The 27,962-nt window shown below is 42.8% G+C and overlaps 1 protein-coding gene across 1 annotated transcript in view; it reads left to right on the forward strand.

The window, feature by feature from the left end:
* Nucleotides 1-27,962, forward strand: part of LOC139749436 (uncharacterized) — a 1,258,504-nt gene that overhangs the window by 1,025,791 nt on the left and 204,751 nt on the right. The window contains exon 5 of the mRNA XM_071663287.1: nucleotides 13,145-13,228. Coding sequence (XP_071519388.1) covers nucleotides 13,145-13,228 — 84 coding nt within the window. The remainder of the gene's footprint in view (nucleotides 1-13,144; nucleotides 13,229-27,962) is intronic.

The raw sequence follows: 27,962 nt of genomic DNA on the forward strand, positions 1-27,962 counted from the left end.
TCGTAGAAGGCGACTAAAAGGGGAGGGAGCGTGGGGCTGGAAATCCTCCCCTCTCTTTTTTTTTTTTAATTTTCCAAAAGAAGGAACAGAGAAGGGGCCCAGGTGAGGATATTCCCTCAAAGGCCCAGTCCTCTGTTCTTAATGCTACCTCGCTAACGCGGGAAATGGCAAATAGTTTGAAAGAAAAGAAAGATATATATATATATATATATATATATATATATATATATATATATATATATATATATATATATATATATATATATATATATATATATATATACACATACATACATATATATACACATACATACATATATATACACATACATACATATATATACACACACACACACACAAACATACGACCGTTTTCATAATTCCATCATCATAGTGACATCTTGTGATTAATCACTGTGGTTTAAAGATTTATCATAATACAGTTCATGACGTAAAAACTTTATCATATTTACGGTAGATCAACAGACCGTATATAAAGTGTTGGGGACGGCAGAGTAAACCCACTGAGGCTGAACCGTGGAATATCCTCACTTGGCCCCCTTCTCTGTTCCTTCTTTTCTGAAAATTTAGAAATGGGAGAGGAGGATTTTCAACATATATATATGTGTATATATATGTATATATATACATATATATATATATATATATATATATATATATATATATATATATATATATATATATATATATATATATATATATATATATATATATACATACATATATATATATATATATATATATATATATATATATATATATATATATATATATATATATATATATATATATATATATATATATGTATGTATATATATATATATATATATATATATATATATATATATATATATATATATATATATATATATATATATATATATATATCTTTCATACTATTTGCCATTTCCCGCGTTAGCAAGGTAGCGTTAAGAACAGAGGACTGGGCCTCTGAGGGAATATCCTCACCTGGCCTCGTTCTCTGTTCCTTCTTTTGGAAAATAAAAAAAAAACGAGAGGGGAGGATTTCCAGCCCCCCGCTCCCTCCCCTTTTAGTCGCCTTCTACGACACGCAGGGAATGCGTGGGAAGTATTCTTTCTCCCCTATCCCTAGGGATATATATATATATATATATATATATATATATATATATATATATATATATATATATATATATATATATATATATATATATATATATATATATATATATATATATTTTTTTTTTTTTTTTTTTTTTTTATACTTTGTCGCTGTCTCCCGCGTTTGCGAGGTAGCGCAAGGAAACAGACGAAAGAAATGGCCCAACCCCCCCCATACACATGTACATACACACGTCCACACACGCAAATATACATACCTACACAGCTTTCCTTGGTTTACCCCGGACGCTTCACATGCCTTGATTCAATCCACTGACAGCACGTCAACCCCTGTATACCACATCGCTCCAACTCACTCTATTCCTTGCCCTCCTTTCACCCTCCTGCATGTTCAGGCCCCGATCACACAAAATCCTTTTCACTCCATCTTTCCACCTCCAATTGGGTCTCCCTCTTCTCCTCGTTCCCTCCACCTCCGACACATATATCCTCTTGGTCAATCTTTCCTCACTCATTCTCTCCACGTGCCCAAACCATTTCAAAACACCCTCTTCTGCTCTCTCAACCGCGCTCTTTTTATTTCCACACATCTCTCTTACCCTTACGTTACTTACTCGATCAAACCACCTCACACCACACATTGTCCTCAAACATCTCATTTCCAGCACATCCATCCTCCTGCGCACAACTCTATCCATAGCCCACGCCTCGCAACCATACAACATTGTTGGAACTACTATTCCTTCAAACATACCCATTTTTGCTTTCCGGGATAATGTTCTCGACTTCCACACATTTTTCAAGGCTCCCAAAATTTTCGCCCCCTCCCCCACCCTATGATCCACTTCCGCTTCCATGGTTCCATCCGCTGACAGATCCACTCCCAGATATCTAAAACACTTCACTTCCTCCAGTTTTTCTCCATTTAAACTCACCTCCCAATTGACTTGACCCTCAACCCTACTGTACCTAATAACCTTGCTCTTATTCACATTTACTCTTAACTTTCTTCTTCCATACACTTTACCAAACTCCGTCACCAGCTTCTGCAGTTTCTCACATGAATCCGCCACCAGCGCTGTATCATCAGCGAACAACAACTGACTCACTTCCCAAGCTCTCTCATCCCCAACAGACTTCATACTTGCCCCTCTTTCCAAGACTCTTGCATTTACCTCCCTAACAACCCCATCCATAAACAAATTAAACAACCATGGAGACATCACACACCCCTGCCGCAAACCTACATTCACTGAGAACCAATCACTTTCCTCTCTTCCTACACGTACACATGCCTTACATCCTCGATAAAAACTTTTCACTGCTTCTAACAACTTGCCTCCCACACCATATATTCTTAATACCTTCCACAGAGCATCTCTATCAACTCTATCATATGCCTTCTCCAGATCCATAAATGCTACATACAAATCCATTTGCTTTTCTAAGTATTTCTCACATACATTCTTCAAAGCAAACACCTGATCCACACATCCTCTACCACTTCTGAAACCACACTGCTCTTCCCCAATCTGATGCTCTGTACATGCCTTCACCCTCTCAATCAATACCCTCCCATATAATTTACCAGGAATACTCAACAAACTTATACCTCTGTAATTTGAGCACTCACTCTTATCCCCTTTGCCTTTGTACAATGGCACTATGCACGCATTCCGCCAATCCTCAGGCACCTCACCATGAGTCATACATACATTAAATAACCTTACCAACCAGTCAACAATACAGTCACCCCCTTTTTTAATAAATTCCACTGCAATACCATCCAAACCTGCTGCCTTGCCGGCTTTCATCTTCCGCAAAGCTTTTACTACCTCTTCTCTGTTTACCAAATCATTTTCCCTAACCCTCTCACTTTGCACACCACCTCGACCCAAACACCCTATATCTGCCACTCTGTCATCAGACACATTCAACAAACCTTCAAAATACTCATTCCATCTCCTTCTCACATCACCACTACTTGTTATCACCTCCCCATTTACGCCCTTCACTGAAGTTCCCATTTGCTCCCTTGTCTTACGCACCCTATTTACCTCCTTCCAGAACATCTTTTTATTCTCCCTAAAATTTACTGATAGTCTCTCACCCCAACTCTCATTTGCCCTTTTTTTCACCTCTTGCACCTTTCTCTTGACCTCCTGTCTCTTTCTTTTATACTTCTCCCACTCAATTGCATTTTTTCCCTGCAAAAATCGTCCAAATGCCTCTCTCTTCTCTTTCACTAATACTCTTACTTCTTCATCCCACCACTCACTACCCTTTCTAAACAGCCCACCTCCCACTCTTCTCATGCCACAAGCATCTTTTGCGCAATCCATCACTGATTCCCTAAATACATCCCATTCCTCCCCCACTCCCCTTACTTCCATTGTTCTCACCTTTTTCCATTCTGTACACAGTCTCTCCTGATACTTCTTCACACAGGTCTCCTTCCCAAGCTCACTTACTCTCACCACCTTCTTCACCCCAACATTCACTCTTCTTTTCTGAAAACCCATACTAATCTTCACCTTAGCCTCCACAAGATAATGATCAGACATCCCTCCAGTTGCACCTCTCAGCACATTGACATCCAAAAGTCTCTCTTTCGCACGCCTGTCAATTAACACGTAATCCAATAACGCTCTCTGGCCATCTCTCCTACTTACATAAGTATACTTATGTATATCTCGCTTTTTAAACCAGGTATTCCCAATCATCAGTCCTTTTTCAGCACATAAATCTACAAGCTCTTCACCATTTCCATTTACAACACTGAACACCCCATGCATACCAATTATTCCCTCAACTGCCACATTACTCACCTTTGCATTCAAATCACCCATCACTATAACCCGGTCTCGTGCATCAAAACCGCTAACACACTCATTTAGCTGCTCCCAAAACACTTGCCTCTCATGATCTTTCTTCTCATGCCCAGGTGCATATGCACCAATAATCACCCACCTCTCTCCATCAACTTTCAATTTTACCCATATTAATCGAGAATTTACTTTCTTACATTCTATCACATACTCCCACAACTCCTGTTTCAGGAGTATTGCTACTCCTTCCCTTGCTCTTGTCCTCTCACTAACCCCTGACTTCACTCCCCAGACATTTCCAAACCACTCTTCCCCTTTACCCTTGAGCTTCGTTTCACTCAGAGCCAAAACATCCAGGTTCCTTTCCTCAAACATACTACCTATCTCTCCTTTTTTCACATCTTGGTTACATCCACACACATTTAGGCACCCCACTCTGAGCCTTCGAGGAGGATGAGCACTCCCCGCGTGACTCCTTCTTCTGTTTCCCATTTTAGAAAGTTAATACAAGGAGGGGAGGATTTCCGGCCCCCCCGCTCCCGTCCCCTCTAGTCGCTTTCTACGACACGCGAGGAATACGTGGGAAGTATTCTTTCAGCCCTTTTTTTTTTTTTTTTTTTTTTTTTTTTTTTTTTTTTTTTCAAAAGAAGGAACAGAGAAGGGGGCCAGGTGAGGGTATTCCCTCAAAGGCCCAGTCCTCTGTTCTTAACGCTACCTCGCTATCGCGGGAAATGCTGTCGTATTCAATATATATATATATATATATATATATATATATATATATATATATATATATATATATATATATATATATATATATATACATACATATATATACATATATACATATATATATATTTTTTTGCTTGTCGCTGTCTCCCGCGTTTGCGAGGTATATATATATATATATATATATATATATATATATATATATATATATATATATATATATATATATATATATATAATTGAATACGACAGCATATTTAGAGTTATCAATCTTCTTTCTTATGTATTCAAACATCAGTTGTCCAAAATCATCCATTTCATTTCAATCAAGCTTTCGCCTTCACAGAGGGATCGACAGCAATATACAAAAGAAAAGATAAAAAAGTGCGTCATAAAAGTTGGATATGAAATGTAAACCACAAACAAAATGCTTATAAGACACACACTTGGGAAAACCTACACTACATAGCACAAAATATAAGGGAAAGCACTGAAAGCGATACAAATTACTAATATCATGACGGGCAGTATGAGTTGCATTTAGATACAAAAATATGGAAACAGAAATATAGAAAACCTTATAGTCGAGGCAAACGCATAAGAACAACATTAAACGAAGTAGGCATATACACAGTGCATTACTAGATACGCTATGTAGGGCCAGGCGAGACCGTTACTGTCCAAGTGTGGAGTTGAAGTCAGGTCGGGCTCGTTTGATTCTCTCTCGCCTTCGTCACCCAGGACGGGTTGGGTCAGTGACGCGTTCCTCCCGTCCAGGAATGGCGCACTCGGTAGCTTGTGGCGGGTCAGTGACGTGTTCCACCTAAAACGGCTTAAGGCCTACGCCCTACTGGCGGGTCATCAAAGAGCTGTATGGCGGTGGTCATATTTGCCTGGAGGTTGATGACAGGTGCTTTTTCACTAATGTGAATGGCTTCTAATATCTGTAGTCTCCTCCGATCACTGCAACTAGTAATGATTTTGGTGTTATTCACTATAATGTCCTTCGTTATTTTCGTTCAGTGCTATTGTTCATGATGTTTGGTTCCACCTTCTTATAAGTGGAGCAAGAGGCGGCTACTGAGGGTGCAGGTTGTATGTCCAATGTAGTTTATGTGGTGGTACTGACAGTCCCCAGTAAAGCATCGGTACTCATATACCACACCAGTACGATGCAAACTTCCAGAGCGACCTACCATATTGTTGTTCATTACCAGCAAACATACTTTCGGATTGTTGTGGTATATCTTTGTCTTCATCCATTGCCTTGCAGTTTCTGGCCACAAAGTCTCGCACGACCTTCTCGTCCTTTCGATATGTTGTCGTAAATGTGTTCCTGTAGTAAACTTTAATGCTGTCACGTTGAGGTTGTCTGTTTGCCAAGAGATGTTGCGCAAGCATGTTGGTCACAATAGGATCGAATTCAGTATTAGACTATCCATTGTTAATTAACATTTGCCGGACACATCGGAGTTCTTGGTGTAGAATGCCAAGTTGAGCACACATTGATCGCTCTCCTCACGTATGCACGAATGACACTCCTCTTGTAATTTTGAGTGCATTCACTTATTCCGTTCGTACATTTACCTTGGTTGGTGTGAACGTGAACAATATGTCAGAGCAACATCTCATCTTCAGGTGAAAGTAGATTACACAACACAAGGCACTAAATATCTACAATATCCTTCGTAGGGAGGAGGACCTAGAGCTAAAGGAAGTCTTTAAAAGTGGTCGAGTGCAGGGGAATTGGCTGGTGGGTGGATGGGTGAGGGGAAGAGAAACATGGGAAAGGCAGGACGGGAGACAGCCAGATGTCACCCCGACCCGTGGTCAGGTGTTGTGACCTCACTCATTAGCCTAATCCTCTCAGATCTCCTGGGGCGTATGGCGAGGGTTCGTCGCTGCAGGTGACGATCATGCATGGGGGTCTTCTGCTCTCCGTCGAATCGGCATATACACGTGTGTGTATATATATATGTATATATATATATATATATATATATATATATATATATATATATATATATATATATATATATATATATATATATATATATATATATATATATATATATATATATATAAGATAGGGGATAGGGGAGAAAGAATACTTCCCACGTATTCCCTGCGTGTCGTAGAAGGCGACTAAAAGGGGAGGGAGCGGGAGGCTGGAAATCCTCCCCTCTCATTTTTTTTAATTTTCCAAAAGACGGAACAGAGAATGAGGCCAGGTGAGGATATTCCCTCAGAGGCCCAGTCCTCTGTTCTTAACGCTACCTTGCTAACGCGGGAAATGGCGAATAGTATGAAAGAAAAATATAAGATTAAATGCTTACAAAAAATGTAAAAGTTATAAAATGTAAGAATACATATCGGTTCTTCGTATATCGGGGTTACATGTATTTTGTCCTAAGAAAATGTGGGTGTCAAACATTGGTTACACATGATAGCCTCGTTGTGGTTTCATTTACCATTACAATATTATTATGATTCTTAACCATTTAAAACCCACTCTTAATACATTTTAAACAATCTTTTTAATAGATGAATTTTGGTAAAAATGGAATCTGAACATTTCATATGATAAACCCGTTACTGTCACTCATTCTTTACAGTTCCTGCTATCGTCTGAGTAGGCACATTTGCTGATCGAGTTCCATATGATAATGCTTCTCATACCATCTCACTCATCATCCCATCACCATCATGATCATCGTAACTTGTCTTTTTCTATGAATGAACAGGAGACTCACCTTACTCACCATCTTACAACTATGCTCATCACAATCGCCTCTTGCCAAGAATGAACTACCATGAATGGACTACCATAACAGTCATTACCACATGACTATACTCATAGCTGTTGTCCCTTCTCACCATTCTACTCACCATTTCTTCATCACATCACTCACGACGATTGTCTTTTGTCATGCATGAACCAGACTGGCTATACTCACCATCCTTTCATCACTATGATAACAATTATCTTTCGCCGTGAAGAAACCCAGGATACACCAACTGCTCGTTAAAATTCATAGGGTTGCGAAATATTCACCAGGAGAGGATATATACCACGTCCTCACCCAGCTCGCTGTGCAAGGCATTGGCTCCCGCACTCAGCAGCCGACTGGAAATAGTGCCACCAGCGGCCCTCCTCAGTGGACTGGGAATAGTGCCACCAGCGGCCCTCCTCAGTGGACTGGGAATAGTGCCACCAGCGGCCCTCCTCAGTGGACTGGAAACAGTGCAACTAAATGGCCTAACTGGTGGACTGGGAGCAGCTCCTTTAAAGGGTCTCCACAGTGCACAAGGAACAATGCCACTGGAGGACCTCTGCAGTGGACTGGGAACAGCGACAATGATGGGCCTCCGTAGTGAACCCGGAACAGTGCCACTGGAGAACCTCCGCAGTGGACTGAAAACGCTGACACTAAAGGGTCTTTGCAGTGTACTGAGAATAGTGCCACTGAAGGGCGTCCGCAGTGAACTGAGAACAATGCCACTGAAGGCTTCTGCCGTGAACTTAGAAAAGTGGTACTGGAGGGGCTTCCCAGTGGACTGAGAACAGTGCCTCTGAAGGACCTCCACAGTGGACTGGAAACGGTGACACTGCAGATTCTCCACAACGAAGTGGGAGCAGTGCCTCAGGTGTGGCTCCCCAGTGATCTGGGAACAACAGCACTTGAGTCAGTCAGCTGTGGCAGCGTTAGATGAGGACACTACAGGGAAACACGACCAGGGTTGGACTCCACACACTTGATCCCTCCTCCCTTGGACAACAGTCTCTGTTTTTTGTTGATTTTATATCACCCGAGATAACACGGTGGAAACATACTCCCAGCAAAGACAATCTTGCGTGATGGGAACAAAGAGGGAGAAAAGAAAGCAGAAATGAAATCAGTTCTTTGCATGTATCTGTAAACCTAACTCCTGTAGGCACAAAAATTATGAGAAGAGTGAAAGACGATAGGAGGAAGAGAATTCTACATATCATCTGTTCGAGGGAAAGCGTTATATGATAACGGTCAGTCCTTGCATGACCTGTCTCCACTCCCACACTGTGGCGAAACAGCAATTAGTCTCCAAACTTTGATGTTATGTGGCTCAGGGTCTGTCCCCCAACTCCCTCACTTTTCCTGTTTCGCCTATCGTTCTCCTAATTCTACAAATCTTACATCTTTCTTCGACTATCTAAACTCCTGCCATGAGACTGGGTGACATCCTCTCACTCACAAGCCAAGATCCTCTACCTCAGGGAAGTCAACGTTCACCATAGTGAATGGTTGAATTCTTCCCAATGATTTAGAGAGCAAATCATTTCCCACCCTACCCATATACCTGACCGCTGTGACCACTCTCCTAATATTCTGGATGTGTTTTTCACTTCTAGTCCATCTCGCTGTAAATACACAATCGCACTCCCAGTTGTTTCATCTGATCACACTCTCATAAATGTATCTATTCTAACGGCACCTCCCCCTCCAGCAGCCCCTTCTAAACGTAAATACTGGTACCTGAACAAAGCCGACTGGAATAACTTACGTACTTTCTTCCTGACTTTCCTTGGGTAAATTACTGTCTCTTATATGGTGATGTTTCTGTCTCCGCCAAGCGCATAGCAGAGGTTTTTCGTGCGGGAATGGAAGCATATATCCCCTCTTCCTCAAGACGACCTCTTCATTCAGTCCATGGTTCAACCGTTCTCGTTCTGAGGCCATTCAGGCAAGGGATCAGGCATATCGGGCTTGGAAAAACTCTCCTTCCTCTAACTCCCATTCAGCTTTTATCACCGCCCGTAATCGCTGCAAACACGTTATCCGTGAGGGCGAGGAGTTCCTTCATTCAAAGGAAGTGTGATAACCTCTCCTCTGGTGTTTAGCTATGGACATCTCTAACAACTTTTGTTGTTCTACCTTTCCTTCACTTTTTCGTTCTGACGGTACTATATCTGTATCTCCTGTAGACAAAACAACTCTCTCTGGTTCCCGTTTCTCCACTAACTCCGCCTTGGATGACTCTAACATTCCCTCACCCCCTGAAGTTCCTCTTACTAATCCAATGCCTCTTTCCGTAATCTCTTTTTCGGACTGCCCGAAAAGCACTTCAAGCAAGGATTATGTTCCTGATGGCCTCTGAATTTGCACCTGTGCTTGCTTGTCTGTCTGTTTCTGTTTAAAAAAACCAAAACTTTTCTTTCTCCTTGGAAACATGTATTGATACCTCTGATCCAGGGGTGATCGTTCTGACCCCTCTAACTATTGTCCTATTGTTTTGACATCTACCACTTTCGAAGGTTTTGAATCCCTCTTCCTCAACTCTAATATCCCTTAACACCTCAAAAATCACAGTCTTCTCTCTGGTCACCAGTATCGCTTCCATAAGGCAAGATCCAGTGGTGATATTCTTTCTTATCTTACTAATGTCTGGTCATCATCCATGAAAGGTTTGGGGGAGTCATTTAGAATTGCCTTTGACATATCTAAGGCTTATGACAGGGTATGGCACCGGGGTCTCATCTCTGAGCTCTCCTCTTTTGGCTCCCTCCCCTCACCTTGCTCCGGCCGATCTCCCTCTGTGGTTGTCGATGGATCAGTTTCCCCACTTATCTCCATCAACAGTATTGTTCCTCAAGGTTCTGTCCTGTCCCCTACACTTTTCTCCTTTTTTCAACGATTTCTTTTATTCCAAAAAATATTCTAATGCACTCATACGCTGACGACTCAACATTGCAATCATCCACATCCTTCAATTATGCTTCCTCTTCTCTCATTCGATCTGCATCTCGTCTTGACACAGCTTCCTCAGTAAACTCAGATTTGGACAGGATATCTGAGTGAGGTGCACAAAGTATTGTAAAGTTTAATGCCTCAAGACCCAATTTCTACCCATCTCTCTCCATCGAAAACTCCTCACAAATTTCCTCTCTACTATGACAGTTCTGTATTCCCACCTCTTGACTTAATAAACATACTGGGTATTACTGTAACACCTACTCTTTCTTGGAAACCCCTCATTACGGAATTAGCTAAGTCTGCCTCTACGAAATTGGGAGTCCTGTTTAGACGTCGAAACTTCTCTTCCGACCAGTTGTTCCGTTTATCCAAGGGATATGATTCATCCTTGTTTGGAATACTGCTCTTACATTTAGGGTGGTTCTAGCTCTGTATCCTTACTTGACAGAGTTAAGTCGAAAGCGGTCCAACTTGTAAATCGTCCCAGGCTAATTTCTAAACTTAACCCCCTTGCCTTACGTCGCAATGTTGGTTCACTTTTCTTCTTCTCTAGGTATTACTTTGGTTTCTGCTACCAAGAGCTGGCTGCTTGTGTGCTCACGCTATTAGCTAGATCACGCAGCACTCTGCTAGCTGCTTCGTTTGATACCTGCTCCTTTCCCTACACGTCGAAGCTTTGGAAGTGTCTTCCTTCTCATATCTTTCCCAGTAACTATGACCTGGCACATTTCAAAAGACAGGTCTCCCACTTTCTCAAAAATTCGCAAATACTTTCCGTTGTCTTTTCTTTTTCCGTTTCATAATTCTCTGTATATTTCACTTCAGGCCCGGCCTTGATGTGGACTGTTGTCCGTGACTGGAGCCTCCAACGTAGAAATAAAGACGCATGCCTTCGGATCTAAGCCTTAGGGATGGTACTCATGCTGAGATCTTACGAGAACAGTGACCAAAATATGATACCTTTGGAAGAGAGAGAGAGAGAGAGAGAGAGAGAGAGAGAGAGAGAGAGAGAGAGAGAGAGAGAGAGAGAGAGAGAGAGAGAGAGAGAGAGAGAGAGAGAGAGAGAGAGAGAGAGAGAGAGAGAACAGCATCATCTTGGGGTACAGAAGACGGTCGATGCCAGAAGAATTAATGAAACGGAAGTCTTTCGATTTATCTTTGGTTTACAGTGAGATGGAGGAAGAACCACCCTAGAATAGCGCGCAGTGCTTCGTACGAGGGCCAACAAAGTACATCTTGATATGATGTGGCTCTTGATAAGAGAAATCATTAAGGCATCTATTGATAATTAGGAGGAGGAGGATTAAATCCTGAGGAACACCAATGTTGATATTATTGGAGAGATTTTGGGATAAGTCGCATCATCAGTGACTACTGCTCCAGGTGGGCCAGGATGGAAAGTATTCGTTAAGGGCCAAAGGGAAACAGTAAACCCAAATAAAAGGAATTTAGAAAGCAAAGACTTATGCTACACCCTGTCAGAGGGTTGGATGTTGAGGGCTACGTCACAAGTTTCACCAGAATCACTGAGAGAGGAGGAGCAGAAGTGAGTCACATAAAAGTGATCTACCTCTGAGAAATCCATATCGATGGTCAGAAGGAAGGAATGCGATTCTGTGTGTTTGAGAAGGTAAATCAAGGAGTCTTTCAAAGTCTTTGTAGGTAGCAAAAGTGAAAACAATGGGAGGATAGTTAGAGGGGTCAGAGCGGATGAGCTGCACCAAATCAAGATTCTAAGATGAAGGGAAAGTGTGTATTTCTAGACTGAGGCAAATTGGAGAGTAAGGACCGGAGCTGATTTACAAGCACACTTCCTTAGGTCACGGAGAGGTGTGCCCTCTTGGACATAAGCCTTGTTCACCTTGGAGCTGGGGAAGTACCCGAAAGTCCCAGTGTGAGGAGAGAATATAAGAGATGGTATGAGCTCAGTGGGAGAGGATGGGAGAAGAGGATTAGAAACAGAGTGATCAAAAGAAAACAAGTTGCTAAAAACAGCGACTTTATCATATAGTTAGCTATAGCTTGATCATGTAGGAAGAGGTGAAATGCAAAAAGTTATCGGCGATGCCTTCAGTTAAGAACAAGAAAAAAAGATGGTATTGGAAGACGTTAAATCAGCTCACTTTCTTTCTCTTCAACGTCCTCATTATCAGCAGTTGCATTTTCATCATCTGTCATTATCTCCGTCATTTTGATCATTAATATGAACTGTGGGGTCATTCTTATTATCATCGCGTGTCATTATCAATAACAATAGCATTGTTGTTATTATACTTTCTGTCTCAATAAAGACTGGTGGTCTAGACGGACAAAGTCATTTTACATTTTTCTAATGCATGTCATTTTTACACGCTAGAATTATCACATATTCATGAATATGATACATCATTTGAAGTCATTATCATAAAAAGTAATTATGCCATGTAAATGTTGCGATTATTACATGCCGTTGAATGTTATTACCTATAAGTCAACTTATGATTATCAACACTATAATTGCCATTGTTTCCAATTGTGATTAGTGTCATTAACCTCTCGCGTCGGATGACACAATCCCTGAGCACGACGGTACGATCCTTGGGCGTGACGACCTGCCTTTTGCCTTGATTCCTTGGTTGTCCCGTCGTACTCAAGGGCAGTGTCGTCGTCTTCAAGGATCGTACCATCATGGTTAAGCGTCCCGCCGTTCTATCACTCAAGAGTTTAACAGTTCATGACATATTCCTGCAGGTTGGTGCTGAGTGGGTGTCACCCTACGGCAACACCCTACAGCGGGGCTACCCTGGCCTCTCGCTCCACGTCCCGGGAGAACAGGTGAGTCCCACGCTCTTCTACATGTCACTGGTGAGTACTGTGTGAGTCTGAGGTAATGTAGGGTTCTTCTCCTGTCTGTTTCTGAGAGTAATTTGTGAGTATGAGGGACCTCCTGGACTCTCTATATGGGTCTGAGAAAACTCCAAGAGTCTGAGAAAATGCAGTTCCTCTGCTTTGTGAGATTGAGAGAATGAAGAACTTTTCATTCCTCTGAGAGACGTCTCTATGTCTCTACGAATATTCTTGTATTCTGAGACAAGTATTGTGTCTCAAATGATCTGTAAGAACTGGTGGAGGAGTTTTGGGAGTTTATGATCACATTAGAGGGTATGGGAGTCTCGGGTTTCCACTAATCCTCTAAAAGTTGTGGCACAGGCTCCTGGAACTCCTGTCAGTCAGTCTCTGGGAGTATAATGAAGCGTCAGCATTTCTCGGAAATCTCTGGAAGATCTTGCTTATATATATATCCAGGGCTCAGCACTAGTCTATCCCACAACCCTGCACCACACTAAGTCTTAAAGCTATGCACCAGAATACCTGCCCCACATCCCTGCACCACAATTCGTTTTAACGACCCTTCACCACGCTTTGCTAAACAAGCCCCGCCCCACTATTTTTGCCTCACAGCCCCACACGGCAATCTGCCCCATAACCCCACACGGCAGTCTGCCTCACAACCCCACATGGCAGTCTGCCCCAACAGCCCCATAAGGCAGTCTGCTCCACAGCCCCGCACGGCAGTCTGCCCCACAGCTCCGCACGGCAGTCTGCCCCTCAGCCCCACAAGGCAGTCTGCCCCACAGCCCCGCACGGCAGTTTGCCCCCACAGCCCCACACTATAGCGCTATCCACCTTCTCAGTTCCGCTTCAGCGATCGTGGTTGGTGAATAAAGGGGTCTGGGCCGGCCCGTCACGCGAGGCGGACGTCTCCAGACAGCTGTGCAGAACCACTGATTTTAGGGCGTCAGGTAAATCGCGAGTGGTAATGGAAGAGATGGAAAATAAAGCCAGCTTGCATCTAAAGCTGAAATTCCCTCCCTGGGATTAATTAGAAATGACAGTTTAGTAGATGTGGAAGGATGCAGGAAAAGCTTGGTTCATCGGTGTTAACCGGGAGGCAGTTAGGTGGCGACACGATCATGTGATATTTGTAATCGTTTGGAAAACTCTTTCCCCCAGCTATTTGTTTACGAAGTGTCGTTTCCAGTTTGGCGGTGGACTGAGCGACAGGTCGTCAGTAACTGAGACCCTCCAGTGAAAGTTAAAGTCTCCTGTTCTCTTAGAGTGGTGACTATTCAGCTTACAAGCTGATCTACAGTCTAGTGGAGCGTTCAGAGTTTACAAGCTGTGGTAGATCTTCAGTCTAATGTAGTGTTCAGTTTACAAGCTGCGGTAGATCTACAGTTTAGTGGAGTGTTCAATTAGAAGCTATGGTAGATCTACAGTCAATGTAGTATTCAGTCTACAAGCTTTGGTAGATCTACAGTCTAGTTTAGTGTTCACTTTATAAGCTGTAGTAGATCTACAGTCTACTGCAGGTATTCTCAGCCAGTGGAACGTGAACTACCAGCTGAACGCAAAGTTCAAAAGATGTTTATGAAATTATCGAAAAAAAGGTGTTGCCTTTCTGCGTCTACCTTTTTTCTCTATCTCTCTCTCCCTTTTCAAGCGGTCTGATTTTGCAAGAATATATTCAAAAGTCTACTGTAGAAACTTTCTGACTTAGAATAGAGAGAAAATACGAAGAACATAACATTAAAGCTATTAACAAATACTACAATTGTCTTCCATACATCTCTGCGAGTAACCTTTCCTTACCATGGCCAATATGTAACTGAAGAGGGGACCCGTCTTCACCTTGAAACAGTTCTTTGACTCCGTTTCAAACATTGCTTCAGATATTTTCATGTTTACCCATAAAATGTACTTACAAGGTAATCATTCATTAATTTCTTCACTTTTCAAAAGTATAGCAATGAAATTTGCTTATGACTGCATCGGTGCATTCTCTATAGCCGTATTATTTCTCACGAAAACACTCAGATGCGTTCCACCATGTGGATTTTCGACGTCGTCGTGTTGGGAAAAGAAATTTTCGACACAGTGGTTGTAGGAATTAAGTTTCCAAATATTGAGAAGCGCTTGATATACTGAATCTTCAGCTTACAAGCTGTGGTAGATCTACGTAGATTCATGTGAATGTTTACCATATAAGCTGTAATAAGTCTACTGTTATGTGAATGCTTAGTTTACAAGCATTGGTAGATCTACAGTCAAGTAGACCTACAGTCAATTGAGTGTTCAGCCTGTGAAAGTGATAGATCTACAGTCAAATGAATGTTCAGCCTATGACAGTGATAGATATACCATGCTTATCATTATTACTTTCTTTTTCACATAGATACTCTTGCCAATTCCTGTCCACTCAAACACTTATAAGTATCATCATGACAGAGTCTGTTAAATCTATGGTCTCCAGCCCCCGGCATCATGGGGTGCTAAGAATCTTCGGGTCTCTGCCTGACTTCACTGGTAGAAACTCTGGCGGTAGTAGCACCGGCCCCTGTCACGACCTTTCCTCTCTCTGTTAGACCTTCCTCTTTTCCTGTTCACTACATTTGTGGTCTCTCTAGTCATATATCCTCAACTGAACACCATTTGTCTCGTACCTCTCCTAATATCTTACTTCTGTCTGAGACACAGTTGTCTGGTGATGTTTCCATTAGTCTCTTTTTCATATCCAACTATAACCTCCACTCACGATTCCGGTTCAGAGGTGGTGTTTGTGCTTATTCCAACATCAACACACCTGTTGCTCAAGGACCTTGAGTCTCCAAACTTTGATGTTATGTGTTTCAAAGTCTGTCTCCCTATTGCCACTTTTGTCCTCTGTTTCGCCTATTACTCTCCTAATTCTACAAATTTCATATCCTTCTTCGACTATCTAAACTCTTGCCATGAGACTGTGACATCTTCTCACCCGCAAGTCGAGATCCTCTACCTCGGGCATTTCAACGTTCACCAAAGGGAATGGATGAATTCCTCCCATACGGATGGTGGAGAGATCGAAGCCCGCAAGTTGTCCGTTCTTAATTATTTAGAGCATATTATCCCCCACCTCACCCATATACCTGACCGCTGTGACCACTCTCCTAATATTCTGGATTTGTTTGTCACCTGTAGTAAATCTCGCAGCAGCCCCTTCTAAGCGTAAATGCTGGCACCTCAACAAAGCTCACAGGAATGACTTACGTAACTTCTTTTCTGACTTTCCATGGGTAATTATTGTCTCTTATATGGTGATGTTTCTGTGTCCGCCAAACGTATTGCAGAGGTTCTTCGTGCGGGAATGGAAGCATATATCCCCTCTTCCTCCAAGACGACCTCTTCATTCAATCCATGGTTTAAGCGTTCCTGTTCTGAGGCCATTCAGACAAGGGATCAGGCATATTGGGCTTGGAAGAACTCTCCTTCCTCTAGTTCCCGTTCAGCTTAAATCATTGACCCTAATCGCTCCAAGACGTTATCCCTTAGGCAAAGCGTTCCTTTATTCACAGGAAATGTAATAACCTCTCTTCGACATCCAGTGGTAGGTCTTTCTGGTCTTTAGCTAAGGGCATATCTAACAACTTCTGTCGCTCTACTTTTCTCTCACTCTTCCGTTCTCACGGTTTTATAGCTGCCTCTCCCGTTGACAAAGTAACTCTCTTTGGTTCTCGTTTTTCCTCTAACTCCATCTTGGATGACTCAAACATTCCTTCACCCCCTGATGCTTCTCTTAGTAATCCTATGCCTCTTCCAGTAATCTCTTTCCGTACTGTCCGAAGCGCGTTTCTTTCTCTAGACACAAGCAAGGCTTATGATCTGATGGCATCCATCCCCTTTTGCTGAAAGAGTGTGTGTCTGAACTTGCACCTTGCGCTTGCTCGTCTGTTCCGTTTCTGTTCAAAAACCAAGACTTTCTCTTTTTGGAAACATATTTTGATACAGCCCATCCCTAAGAGAGGGCGACCGATCTGAACCCTCTAACTATCGTCCTATTGTTTTGACATCTACCACTTCCGAAGTCTTTGAATCCCTTCTCAACTCCCCTATCTTTAATAACGTCGAAAATCACAGACTTCTCTTTGATCACCAGTATGGCTTACGTAAGGCGAGATCCACTATTCTTTCTTATCTTACTCATGTCTGGTCATCATCTCATATGATTCTGGGGAGTCGATGTCGTTCCCTTTGACATATCTAAGGGTTTTGACAGGGTGTGGCATCGGAGTCTCATCTCTTAGCGCCCTCTTTTAGCTTCCCTCCCTCACTTTGCTCCTTCACATCTAGCTTCCTCTCCAGCTGATCTATTTCTGTGATTGTTGATAGATCAGCTTCTGCCTTTTTTCTCCATCAACAGCGGTGTCCCTCAAGGTTCCGTCCTGTCCCCTACACTTTTTCTCCTTTTTTTCAACGATTTCCTCTCCACAAATAATCCAATGCACTCATACGCTGACGACTCAACTCTGCATTCATCCACATCCTCCAATTCTGATCCCTCTTCTCTCACTCGATCTGCATCTACTCTTGATACAGCTTCCTCCATAAACTCAGCCTTGGGCAGGATATCTCAATGGGGGTACACAAAATCTTGTGAAGGTTCAATGCCTCAAAGACCTGATGTCTACCCATCTCTCTATCGAAAACTCCTCACAGCTCTCGTGTTCCCTTTGACGGTTTTGCAACTCCACCTCTTGACTCAGTGAACATACTTGGTATTGCTGTAACATTCACTCTATCTTGGAAACCCCACATTACGGGAATGGCTATATGTGCCGCTAAGAAACTGGGTATCCTGTTTAGATGTCGAATATTCTTCTCTTCTGACCAGTTGCTCCGTTTATACAAGGGATTGATTCGTCCTTGTATGGGATACTACTCTCACATTTGGGGTGGTTATGTTTCTGTATCCTTACTTGACAGAGTTGAGTCGAAAGCGGTCCGACTTAGATACTGTCCCAGGCTAACTTCCAAACTTGATCTCCTTGCATTGCGCAGCAATACTGATTCACTTTCTCTCTTCTATAGGTATTACTTTGGTTTTTGCTCCCGAGAGCTGGCTGCTTGTACGCCCCTATCATTAGCTAGACCACACAATACTTGTCAAGCTGTTGCGTCACATGATTATTGTGTAGCCATCGGCAACTCAAGGGTGGGCCGTTTTGATACCTGCTTCTTTTCCCTACACGTCGAAGCTTTGAAACTCTCTATCTTCTCATATCTTCCACAATAACTATGACCTGGTTCATTTCAAAAAGAAAGTTCTTCCACTTTCTCAAAAATTCGTAAGTACTTTCACTTGTATTTCCTTTTTCCGTTTCATAATTCTCTTTACATTTCAATTGAGGCCCGGCCTTGATGTAGACTTATGTCCGTGACTGGAGCCTTCAACATAAAAAGTCTACAATCAAGTAAATGGTCAACTTATAAGTGGTTGATCTACAGTCAAATGAATGGTCAACATATAAGAATGTTAGATCTACAGTCAAGTGAATGGTCAGCTTTTAAGCTGTAGGAGATATACAGTCTAGTAAATGTTCAGCTTATAAGCTGTAGATTTACGGTCTAGTGAATGTTTAGTCTTTAAGATGTGATGGGGCTAAATGCTCAGCTTACAGGCTGTGTTAGATCTACAGTCATGTGAAAGTTAAGGTTGTAGGCTGTGGTAGATCTACAATCTAGTTGATATTCACCTTATAAGCTTTGGTGAATCTACAGTCTTGTAAATGTTCAGATTTTAAGCTTAGGTAGATCTACGGTCCACTGAATGTTCAAAGAATAAGCTGTGGTAGATCAACATTCTGGTGAGGATACAGCTTTGAGGCTGTGATAAACTTGCAATCTGGTGCATGTTCAGCTTTCAATGTGTGGTAGATGTGTAGTTCAGTGACTGTTGAGTTTGTAACATGTGGTCGATCCACGATCTAGCAAGAGTTCATCTTTTACAGTATGATAATTCCATAGTTTGAAGACTGTTCAGTTTGTAAGATGTGGTAGAACTACGATTTAGTGAATGTTCATCTTTTAAGCTGTGGTAGATCTACAATCTAGTGAATATTTAGCTTATAAACTGTGTTAGGTCTTTCGTCTAGTGAATGCTCAGCTTTTAAGTGTGGTAGATCTACAGTTTAGTTAATACTCAGTTTACAAGCTGTTGGAGACCTTCAGTCAAGTGACTGCTCAGCTTACAGGCTATGATAAACCTGCAGTCTAGTGAATTTTCAGCTTGTAAACTGTGGTAGATCTACGGCCTTGTGAATGTTTAGCTTTCAAGCTGAGGTAGGTCTACAGTCTAGTAATGTTCGACTAATAAGCTGTAGTAGATCTACGATCTGTTGAATGTTCAGCTTTTATGGTGTGGCAGATATGCAGCCATGTGAGATTTCAGCCCATAAGTTGTGGTAATCTACGGACTAGCGACTGTTCAGCTTTTGAACTCTGGTAGATCAACATTCTCGTAAATGCCAAGCTTACAAGCTGTGGTAAATCTACAGTCGTGTGAATATTCGGCTTAAGAACTGAGGTGATCTAATGTCAAGTGAATGTTCAGTTTATAAGCTGTGGTAGATCTACGATCAAGTGAATGTTCAGCTTGCAAGCTGTGGTAGATCTACAGTCATGTGAATGTTCATTTTATAAGCTGTGGTTGATCTACATTTAAGTGAATGTTGAGTTTTTAAGCTGTGGTAGATCCATAATCTACAGAACGTTCAAATTTCAAGCTGCGGCAGATTTATATAATCAAGTGAATGTTCAACTTACAACCTGTCGTCGTCGATCTCCGGTCACTAAACGTTCAACATAAAAGCTATGGTAGATCTATAGTCATGTGAATGTTTAAGCTGTGGTAGACTTACAGCCTAATAGACGCTCAGCTTATAAGCTGTGGTAGTCTAAAGTCTAGATATGAAGATGGACTCACGTTACCCAAGTGGCAGTGTTGCACGGCCCCCATTTGAGTGTTGAACTTTGCAAGGTGACTTTCGTCTTCTGAAATCCTCCTGCGTCTCTCCACCGGCGTTAGTCCTTACCAAAGTTAAGTCGTGTGTTAACGACTTTAGCTGTTGCATGCACTTCCGTCCGTCCTCAGCATGAAAGATGATGACCGACACCGCTAATATTGCCAAGTGTTCCACTGAGGAGTATGCGTTGTAAGTTGGCGATACGCTTTGCTTTCTTTTTCTTTTTTCTTTAAAGTGGTTTATGAAAGGTAGGCAGTGTGTGCTGGCCTAAGTAGCCGGGAGTAAGTGCAGACGCTAGTTCTTAACTGACGTTTGTAGTGTGAGTTGGAAAAGGCACTCTGAGCAGCCGGGTGATCAACGGACCCTTGATTATCGCGCATGTGCAAAGATATTAGATGTAAACATTAGCTGCGCTTCAGCCAATTAGTAGAAGTGCTTCTTTATACCACCACTTGTCATTTGCGGTTAGCCCTTGCACTTAGTCAGATGGGTCGGCTGTGATAATTGAGAGCAGTAACATGGTGGAATTTTTAAAGTTTCTGTGAGCTCGCCCGCTAAATGTAGCACAGGCTTGGAGGGAAACCACCCCCCACCGTGTCTGGCAACCAGCGTAGTGCATACATACTATGCGGGGAGGAAGGGAGCGGCGAGGCCGCTTCTGTCTGCTCCCGAGTACCGACGTCACTCTAAAATCCCGTAGTACTTCAAGCCTGAGAGGTCTGAACACTACTTGGTATGCGGCGTCCAAAGCAATGGAGCTGTGCTTGTTGCCGACCATGTGTGTATCATGGAATATTGGCTGTAACTGACTGATGATCAAGGTGATCCTATTCGCTGCCTTCGAGCGGGAAGCGTGCTGCCATATTCTCGGCTTTTTTTAGTTCATGATGACAGGTAACCAGCAAAACCTTACCCTAGGCTGGCGGGGAATACATCCAGCCTCGTCAATTGGCTGTGCTAAGCCTGGGCTGGGAGACACCTGTGCGCATCCATCCCCTAACCCCACCGGGAAAGAAATGTAAACAAGATGATGTATAAATAATCCTGATACCAGATTTAGCAGAGTCCAAAGCGGTTCCCGAGTTAATTGACAGTGAAGGGCGGTGGGGTTAAGATACTTCACCTGTTGATGTTTTGGTCTGGGATTTTGGTGCCTTCGTGGACAGGTGGGCAAGAGACCAGAAAACTCCATCATTCAAACACGCGGACGTGGAATCTATTTCTTGCTCACGCCGTGTGTGTAAACTTCTCGCCCTAAATTCAGACTGGCATTCACAGCCGTGTTCACAATACTTGCCCACACACCTGGAAAATGGCTTTGGCTCCTCATTACAACACCTTGCCTGGAGACGGGAGGGGAAGTGAGGGCCGGCATGAGGCAGGGGGTAGCAGCGTGAGAGTTGACATGAGGCAGGGGATAGCAGGTGAGGGTTAGTATAAGGCAGGGGATATCAGGTGAGAGTTAGCATGAGGCAGGGGATAGCAGGTGAGAGTTAGCATGAGGCAGGGGATAGCAGGTGAGAGTTGACATGAGGCAGGGGGTAGCAGGTGAGGGTTAGTATAAGGCAGGGGATATCAGGTGAGAATTAGCATGAAGCAGGGGATAGCAGGTGAGAGTTAGTATAAGGCAGGGGATATCAGGTGAGAGTTGACTTGAGGTAGGGGATATCAGGTGAGAATTAGCATGAGGCAGGGGATAGCAGGTGAGAGTTAGCATGAGGCAGGGGATAGCAGGTGAGAGTTAGCATGAGGCAGGGGATAGCAGGTGAGAGTTAGCATGAGGCAGGGGATAGCAGGTGAGAGTTGACATGAGGCAGGGGATAGCAGGTGAGGGTTAGTATAAGGCAGGGGATAGCAGGTGAGAGTTAGCATGAGGCAGGGGATAGCAGGTGAGAGTTAGCATGAGGCAGGGGATAGCAGGTGAGAGTTGACATGAGGCAGGGGGTAGCAGCGTGAGAGTTGACATGAGGCAGGGGATAGCAGATGAGGGTTAGTATAAGGCAGGGGATAGCAGGTGAGAGTTAGGATGAGGTAGGGGATAGCAGGTGAGAGTTAGCATGAAGCAGATGTTAGCAGTGAAAGAAGTGACACAAGACACTATTTCATAGGTAGGAGTTGACATGAGGTAGGGGATAGCAGGTGAGAGCTGGCATGAGGCAGGAGGTAGTGGGTGAGAGTTGACATGAGGCAGAGAGAACAGGTAGGAGCTGGCATGCAGCGGAAAGGGGGGTGAGGGAGAGTGAGTGAGAGTGTGGAGTAAAAATCATATAATGGCCGACATCTCTCAAGCGGCGGACGCTACATCTCACTCGGGCTGGCTGTGGGAGAGGAAGAAGAAAATGAGAGACGGGGTGAGAGTAGGACAGCAGGGCAGAGGAAGAGGGAGAGGGTGAGAGAGATTAGACTGAAAAGTGAAGGAGAAACGGAGGACGAGGAGAGAGAGAGAGAGAGAGAGAGAGAGAGAGAGAGAGAGAGAGAGAGAGAGAGAGAGAGAGAGAGAGAGAGGGTGAGTGGCAGTATAAACGGAAAAAGATAAGAGTTTGAGAAAAATAATGAGTACTAGATGAGTACATGAGTAAGATGGTCGAGTAAAGTAGAATGAAAGGCTTTAAGACACGGCTGAATGGGTAAGAGCTACAGCATGAATAGAGTGACGAAGTAAAGATGTGAATGAATGAATAAGTGACCGGGTAAGGGTAGAGAGATGAAGTAAAGAGATGGATGGAAAAAGTAGGAAATGAATGAATGGTGTAAAGAGATGGGAGAATAGAGAACAGGCCGAGATGGATGAGAATGAAGAATGTCGAGGGGTTTGGAAGAAGCCGGAGGAAAGAAGATGGAATGATGAGAAAGAAGAGAATAAGACGATACAAATAACGACCTGGAGGCCACTTAAGAGGAGAATGGCAGGGTAAAGAGAAGGCAGGTCGAGCCAAAAGACCACTAACGAGCGCCAAGGTAATTGGCGAGGATTGTGCATTATCCGGTAGTTTATGGCGAGGGCTGAGAGGTTCTGCTTCTACTGCTGAACCAGCAGGACAGCCAGCGGCCACACTAATGATATTATACAGCTGTTGACCCGGCTAATGACCGGGCAGACAGCAGCTGAAATGTGCGTGGTAGAGACTAACGTTGGCTTGGCTGGAGCAATGCAGGTGTTGAGAGCCACTGAGGGAGGAGCTATAGTGCAGGTGTAGTGTGCCAGAAGGGAGGAGGTGTAGCGCAGGTGTTGGGAGTCTGAAGGGAGGAGGTGTAGCGCAGGTGTTGGGAGTCTGAAGGGAGGAGGTGTAGCGCAGGTGTTGGGAGTCTGAAGGGAGGAACTGTAGCGCAGGTGTTGGGAGCCTCTAAGTACATACGTACCAACAACGAGAGTTTGCCATGATGGCAGGATCATCGCGTCGGGCTCAGTACACACAGTCTGTTGGTTAGATACCACCGCTTCCCAGGGCCGCCACTCGTCATGTATCCTACATGTTGTAACGATGAAACCCCTGGTGTGATGATGGTCCACTCCAGGCTCACCTGGAAACCCCTGGTGTGATGATGGTCCACTCCAGGCTCACCTGGAAACCCCGGGTGTGGTGATGGTCCACTCCAGGCTCACCTGGAAACCCCTGGTGTGGTGATGGTCCACTCCAGGCTCACCTGGAAACCCCTGGTGTGATGATGGTCCACTCCAGGCTCACCTGGAAACCCCTGGTGTGGTGATGGTCCACTCCAGGCTCACCTGGAAACCCCTGGTGTGATGATGGTCCACTCCAGGCTCACCTGGAAACCCCTGGTGTGGTGATGGTCCACTCCAGGCTCACCTGGAAACCCCTGGTGTGATGATGGTCCACTCCAGGCTCACCTGGAAACCCCTGGTGTGATGATGGTCCACTCCAGGCTCACCTGGAAACCCCTGGTGTGATGATGGTCCACTCCAGGCTCACCTGGAAACCCCTGGTGTGATGATGGTCCACTCCAGGCTCACCTGGAAACCCCTGGTGTGATGATGGTCCACTCCAGGCTCACCTGGAAACCCCTGGTGTGATGATGGTCCACTCCAGGCTCACCTGGAAACCCCTGGTGTGATGATGGTCCACTCCAGGCTCACCTGGAAACCCCTGGTGTGATGATGGTCCACTCCAGGCTCACCTGGAAACCCCTTCATCCATAGGTTTAGTCTTGGTCTTCAATGTTTCTGGTAGTATATAAAACAAACGTTCTAGCTTCCTGGCTGAGCATTCATACATTCTCCCTTGGTGACTTGTTACTATGTATCCAGGAATTTGGTGACTTGTTACTATGTATCCAGGTATTTGGTAACTTGTTACTGTGTATCCAGGTATTTGGTGACTTGTTACTATATATCCAGATATTTGGTAACTTGTTACTATGTATCCAGGTATTTGGTAACTTGTTATTACGTATCCAGGTATTTGGTAACTTGTTACTATGTATCCAGGTATTTGGTAACTTGTTACTATGTATCCAGGTATTTGGTAACTTGTTACTACGTATCCAGGTATTACCTTGGGTTCGTTGATATTGTATCTACTCTGATGAGTTACGTTTAGGCTCAGAATATAAATCTTTATACCATCTACGTGTAGCTGGGCATATATTACCAATTGCCTTGATCTGTGTCTCCCAGAACTCTAGGGTTAACGGTCTCTCAGTCGCTTATGGTCGTTCATACGCTAAAGTTCATTTCTCTTATTTGTAAAGTATGTTTAGAATATAATTTGTGATATATGTGTTTTTTTTGTTTTTGTTTCTTTAATTTTCCAAAAGAAGGAACAGAGAAGGGGGCCAGGTGAGGATTTTCCCTCTAAGGCCCAGTCCTCTGTTCTTAACGCTACCTCGCAAACGCGGGAAATGGCGAATAGTATGAAAAAAAAAATAATGTTTAGAGTATAATTTGTTTACTTCCTTTTGCATAACTATTGACCATACAACACAGCCGTACTCAGTGTTGCTCTACATATATACATTATATACTTCATCAATAGTTTTCCTTCTCTCGTTGTCAAGGTTCTTCATATCATACTTCTCATTGCTCTGCTGGAGAGCGTTATCTTACCTTACGTCCTCCTGAGATTCGAGTTTTTCATGTACTATAACCAAATCTTTGAAGCCATCTTCATTTTCTGTTTCCTTTCCTTCACAGCCTTTGTCTACAGGCGCTGAAATGCTGCTGATTTTTCTATGACTTTATTTGTTCATATTTTTATTCGTTAAGTTCCATTAGATTCAGTTCTGCCCATTTGTAAGTGGCGTCCAAATCACGTCGCGTTTTCTCTTCGTCTTTCGCATTTGCTCTAGCTCTACATACTCTTGTGTCGTCAACATCAGGAATCCTGATCACGAAATGTAATGGAGCTAATATTGCTCCTTGCGGGATACCTGAAAGTACGTATATCTTCATCAGACTTGCTTCCATTTGCAACTACCTGGAACTCTGACGTAGGTTGAAAATTCCTCCACTCCATTTTCCTATTTTCCATTAGACTTTACGTTTCCCTACTTTATTTAGCAGTGCTCCATAATCTACTTTAACAAATGCTTTTGCAAAATGTAGACAGACAGCATCCATTCCTTTTCCGCTTTCATGTATATCATCACAGTGAGCCAGTAATTGTGCCTGGGTGCTCCCACCAGGTACAAAACCATGCTAGCCTTCATTAATGTTAATTATGTATGACGTTAAGCAGACTGGTCTGTATTGCTTTGGTAACATTTCGCTTTCTCCGTTATGTACTAGTGTCACGTATACCATCTGGTGTATGTCTGGTATTGTGAGAAGTTTACCTATCATTTTTTTTCAGTATTGATTAGAAATGTTTCTGGGATTCCATCTGGTTCGGGTGAAAAGAACGTAATTAGTTGGTCAAATGCCTCAGATATGTCTCCTTATGTTTTGTCTACGTCTGTGGGTGAATGTTCAACATAATCTTGAAATATCTTATAGTCAGTGTCTTGGTTCTCTCTTTTGCTGTGTCATGACTTATATATTAGTTGGCTGATGAATATTTGGTCTATTTTGGAGGATCTTTATGTCACTCTGATTTTTGGTTCTTATCTGTGTTCCTGTACACAAATAGATAGTACTTTTGGATTTGTGTTCTTACATTGAATGACTTTTTACCCATTTAATCTTTTTTTCTTTTCTCTGTGTCTTTTCTTTTCTCTGTGTCTTCATTATCTCATTGTCAGTATTTATCATTTTTTCTTCTAGTTATTCCACTCTTCCTCTGCTTGTTGCCTACCTCAGCTTTTTTTTCTCCATTCTTTCTATTAATCCCTTTTTTCAGTCTCTTGTTTCTATACTTTCTTTCTTGTGGTACCATTTCCATAATCAGTTGACATACTCTTGTAGAAAACAAGTGTGTTTGTTTCTGCAAAGTTTTAATAAGAAAGTTCATCATGGCCTTCATAATACTTTCATTGACCCGTTCTGTTCTATCTGAGGAGAAATTGATATTTTCTGATGATTTCATCTTCTCTTATCTCGCTTCTCCTGCTTCTATCTATTTCTAAATTCTAATTTGTAGACACTTCTCTTATGATCTTAGATACTCGTTTTAGATACTTCAGCATCCATGACTAGTATCATATATAAGTATTCCGTCAATGGTGTCATCATCTATTGGTGATCTATGTACAACCCGTTATAAATCGTGTCTCACAACTCGCCAGTCGTTTGTTTAACTACTCTCTTTCATCTGCTAATGACGGTTCAATACGATTAAAGTGAGATTTCATCCCAAATTTTACACCTCCCTTTGTCTCATTCTATGAAATTAGAAACGATCAAAATTTGTCTATATATTCCTCAATATCTCTTCAGTTATTGAACTCTGTCACTTCTATTTTGGGTGGTCTGTGATCCACAGGGTGTTTCGGAATGGGATGTTGCTTGCTGGTAATTCACATGTCCTCTGAGATAGTCTCAATATTTGATATCGCCTCAAACTTACATCTGACATAATCCACGACACCACCTTGAATAAGAATGTCTCTTATCAGTCCTGAATGATGTCGCATATCTTCCAAAATCAGTATCGCTTATGATTTCCTTCATCATCCATCCATGTTCAGTTAAATCAACGTTTTATGCTGTTGTGCTTTGTGTATGCTTAATTCCGGAACTATACGAAATTAAACTTTGTACTTTCATATATGACATGTGCATGGATTCCTTTTGTCATATTAGCTGAGAAGGCAAGGGCAATTGAGGCCTTAATCAAGGCCATCTCACCAACGCTATATGTATATAAGAGGAAAAGTGGGAGACCAACTTGGAGGTGGAAGGATAGAGTGAAAAAGATTTTGAGCGATCGGAGCCTGGACATACAGGAAGGTGAAAGGCGTGTAATGAATAGAGTGAAATGGAAAGATGTGATAGACCGGGGTTGACGTGCTGTCAATGGATTGAACAAGACCATGTGAAGCGTTTAGGGTAAACCATAGAAAGTTGTGTGGGACCTGGATGTGGAAAGGGAGCTATGGTTTCTGTGCATGACAGCTAGAGACTGAGTGTGAACGAATATATGTATATACATGTGTATGTGGGTGGGCTGGGCCATTCTTTCGTCTGTTTCCTTGCGCTACCTCGCTAACGCGGGAGACAGCGACAAAGTATTATGAATAAATAGATGATATATATATATATATATATATATATATATATATATATATATATATATATATATATATATATATATATATATATATATGCTGCAATT

The sequence above is a fragment of the Panulirus ornatus genome, chromosome 7 (genome assembly GCF_036320965.1).
Source record: "Panulirus ornatus isolate Po-2019 chromosome 7, ASM3632096v1, whole genome shotgun sequence".
Taxonomy (NCBI): Eukaryota; Metazoa; Arthropoda; class Malacostraca; order Decapoda; family Palinuridae; genus Panulirus; species Panulirus ornatus.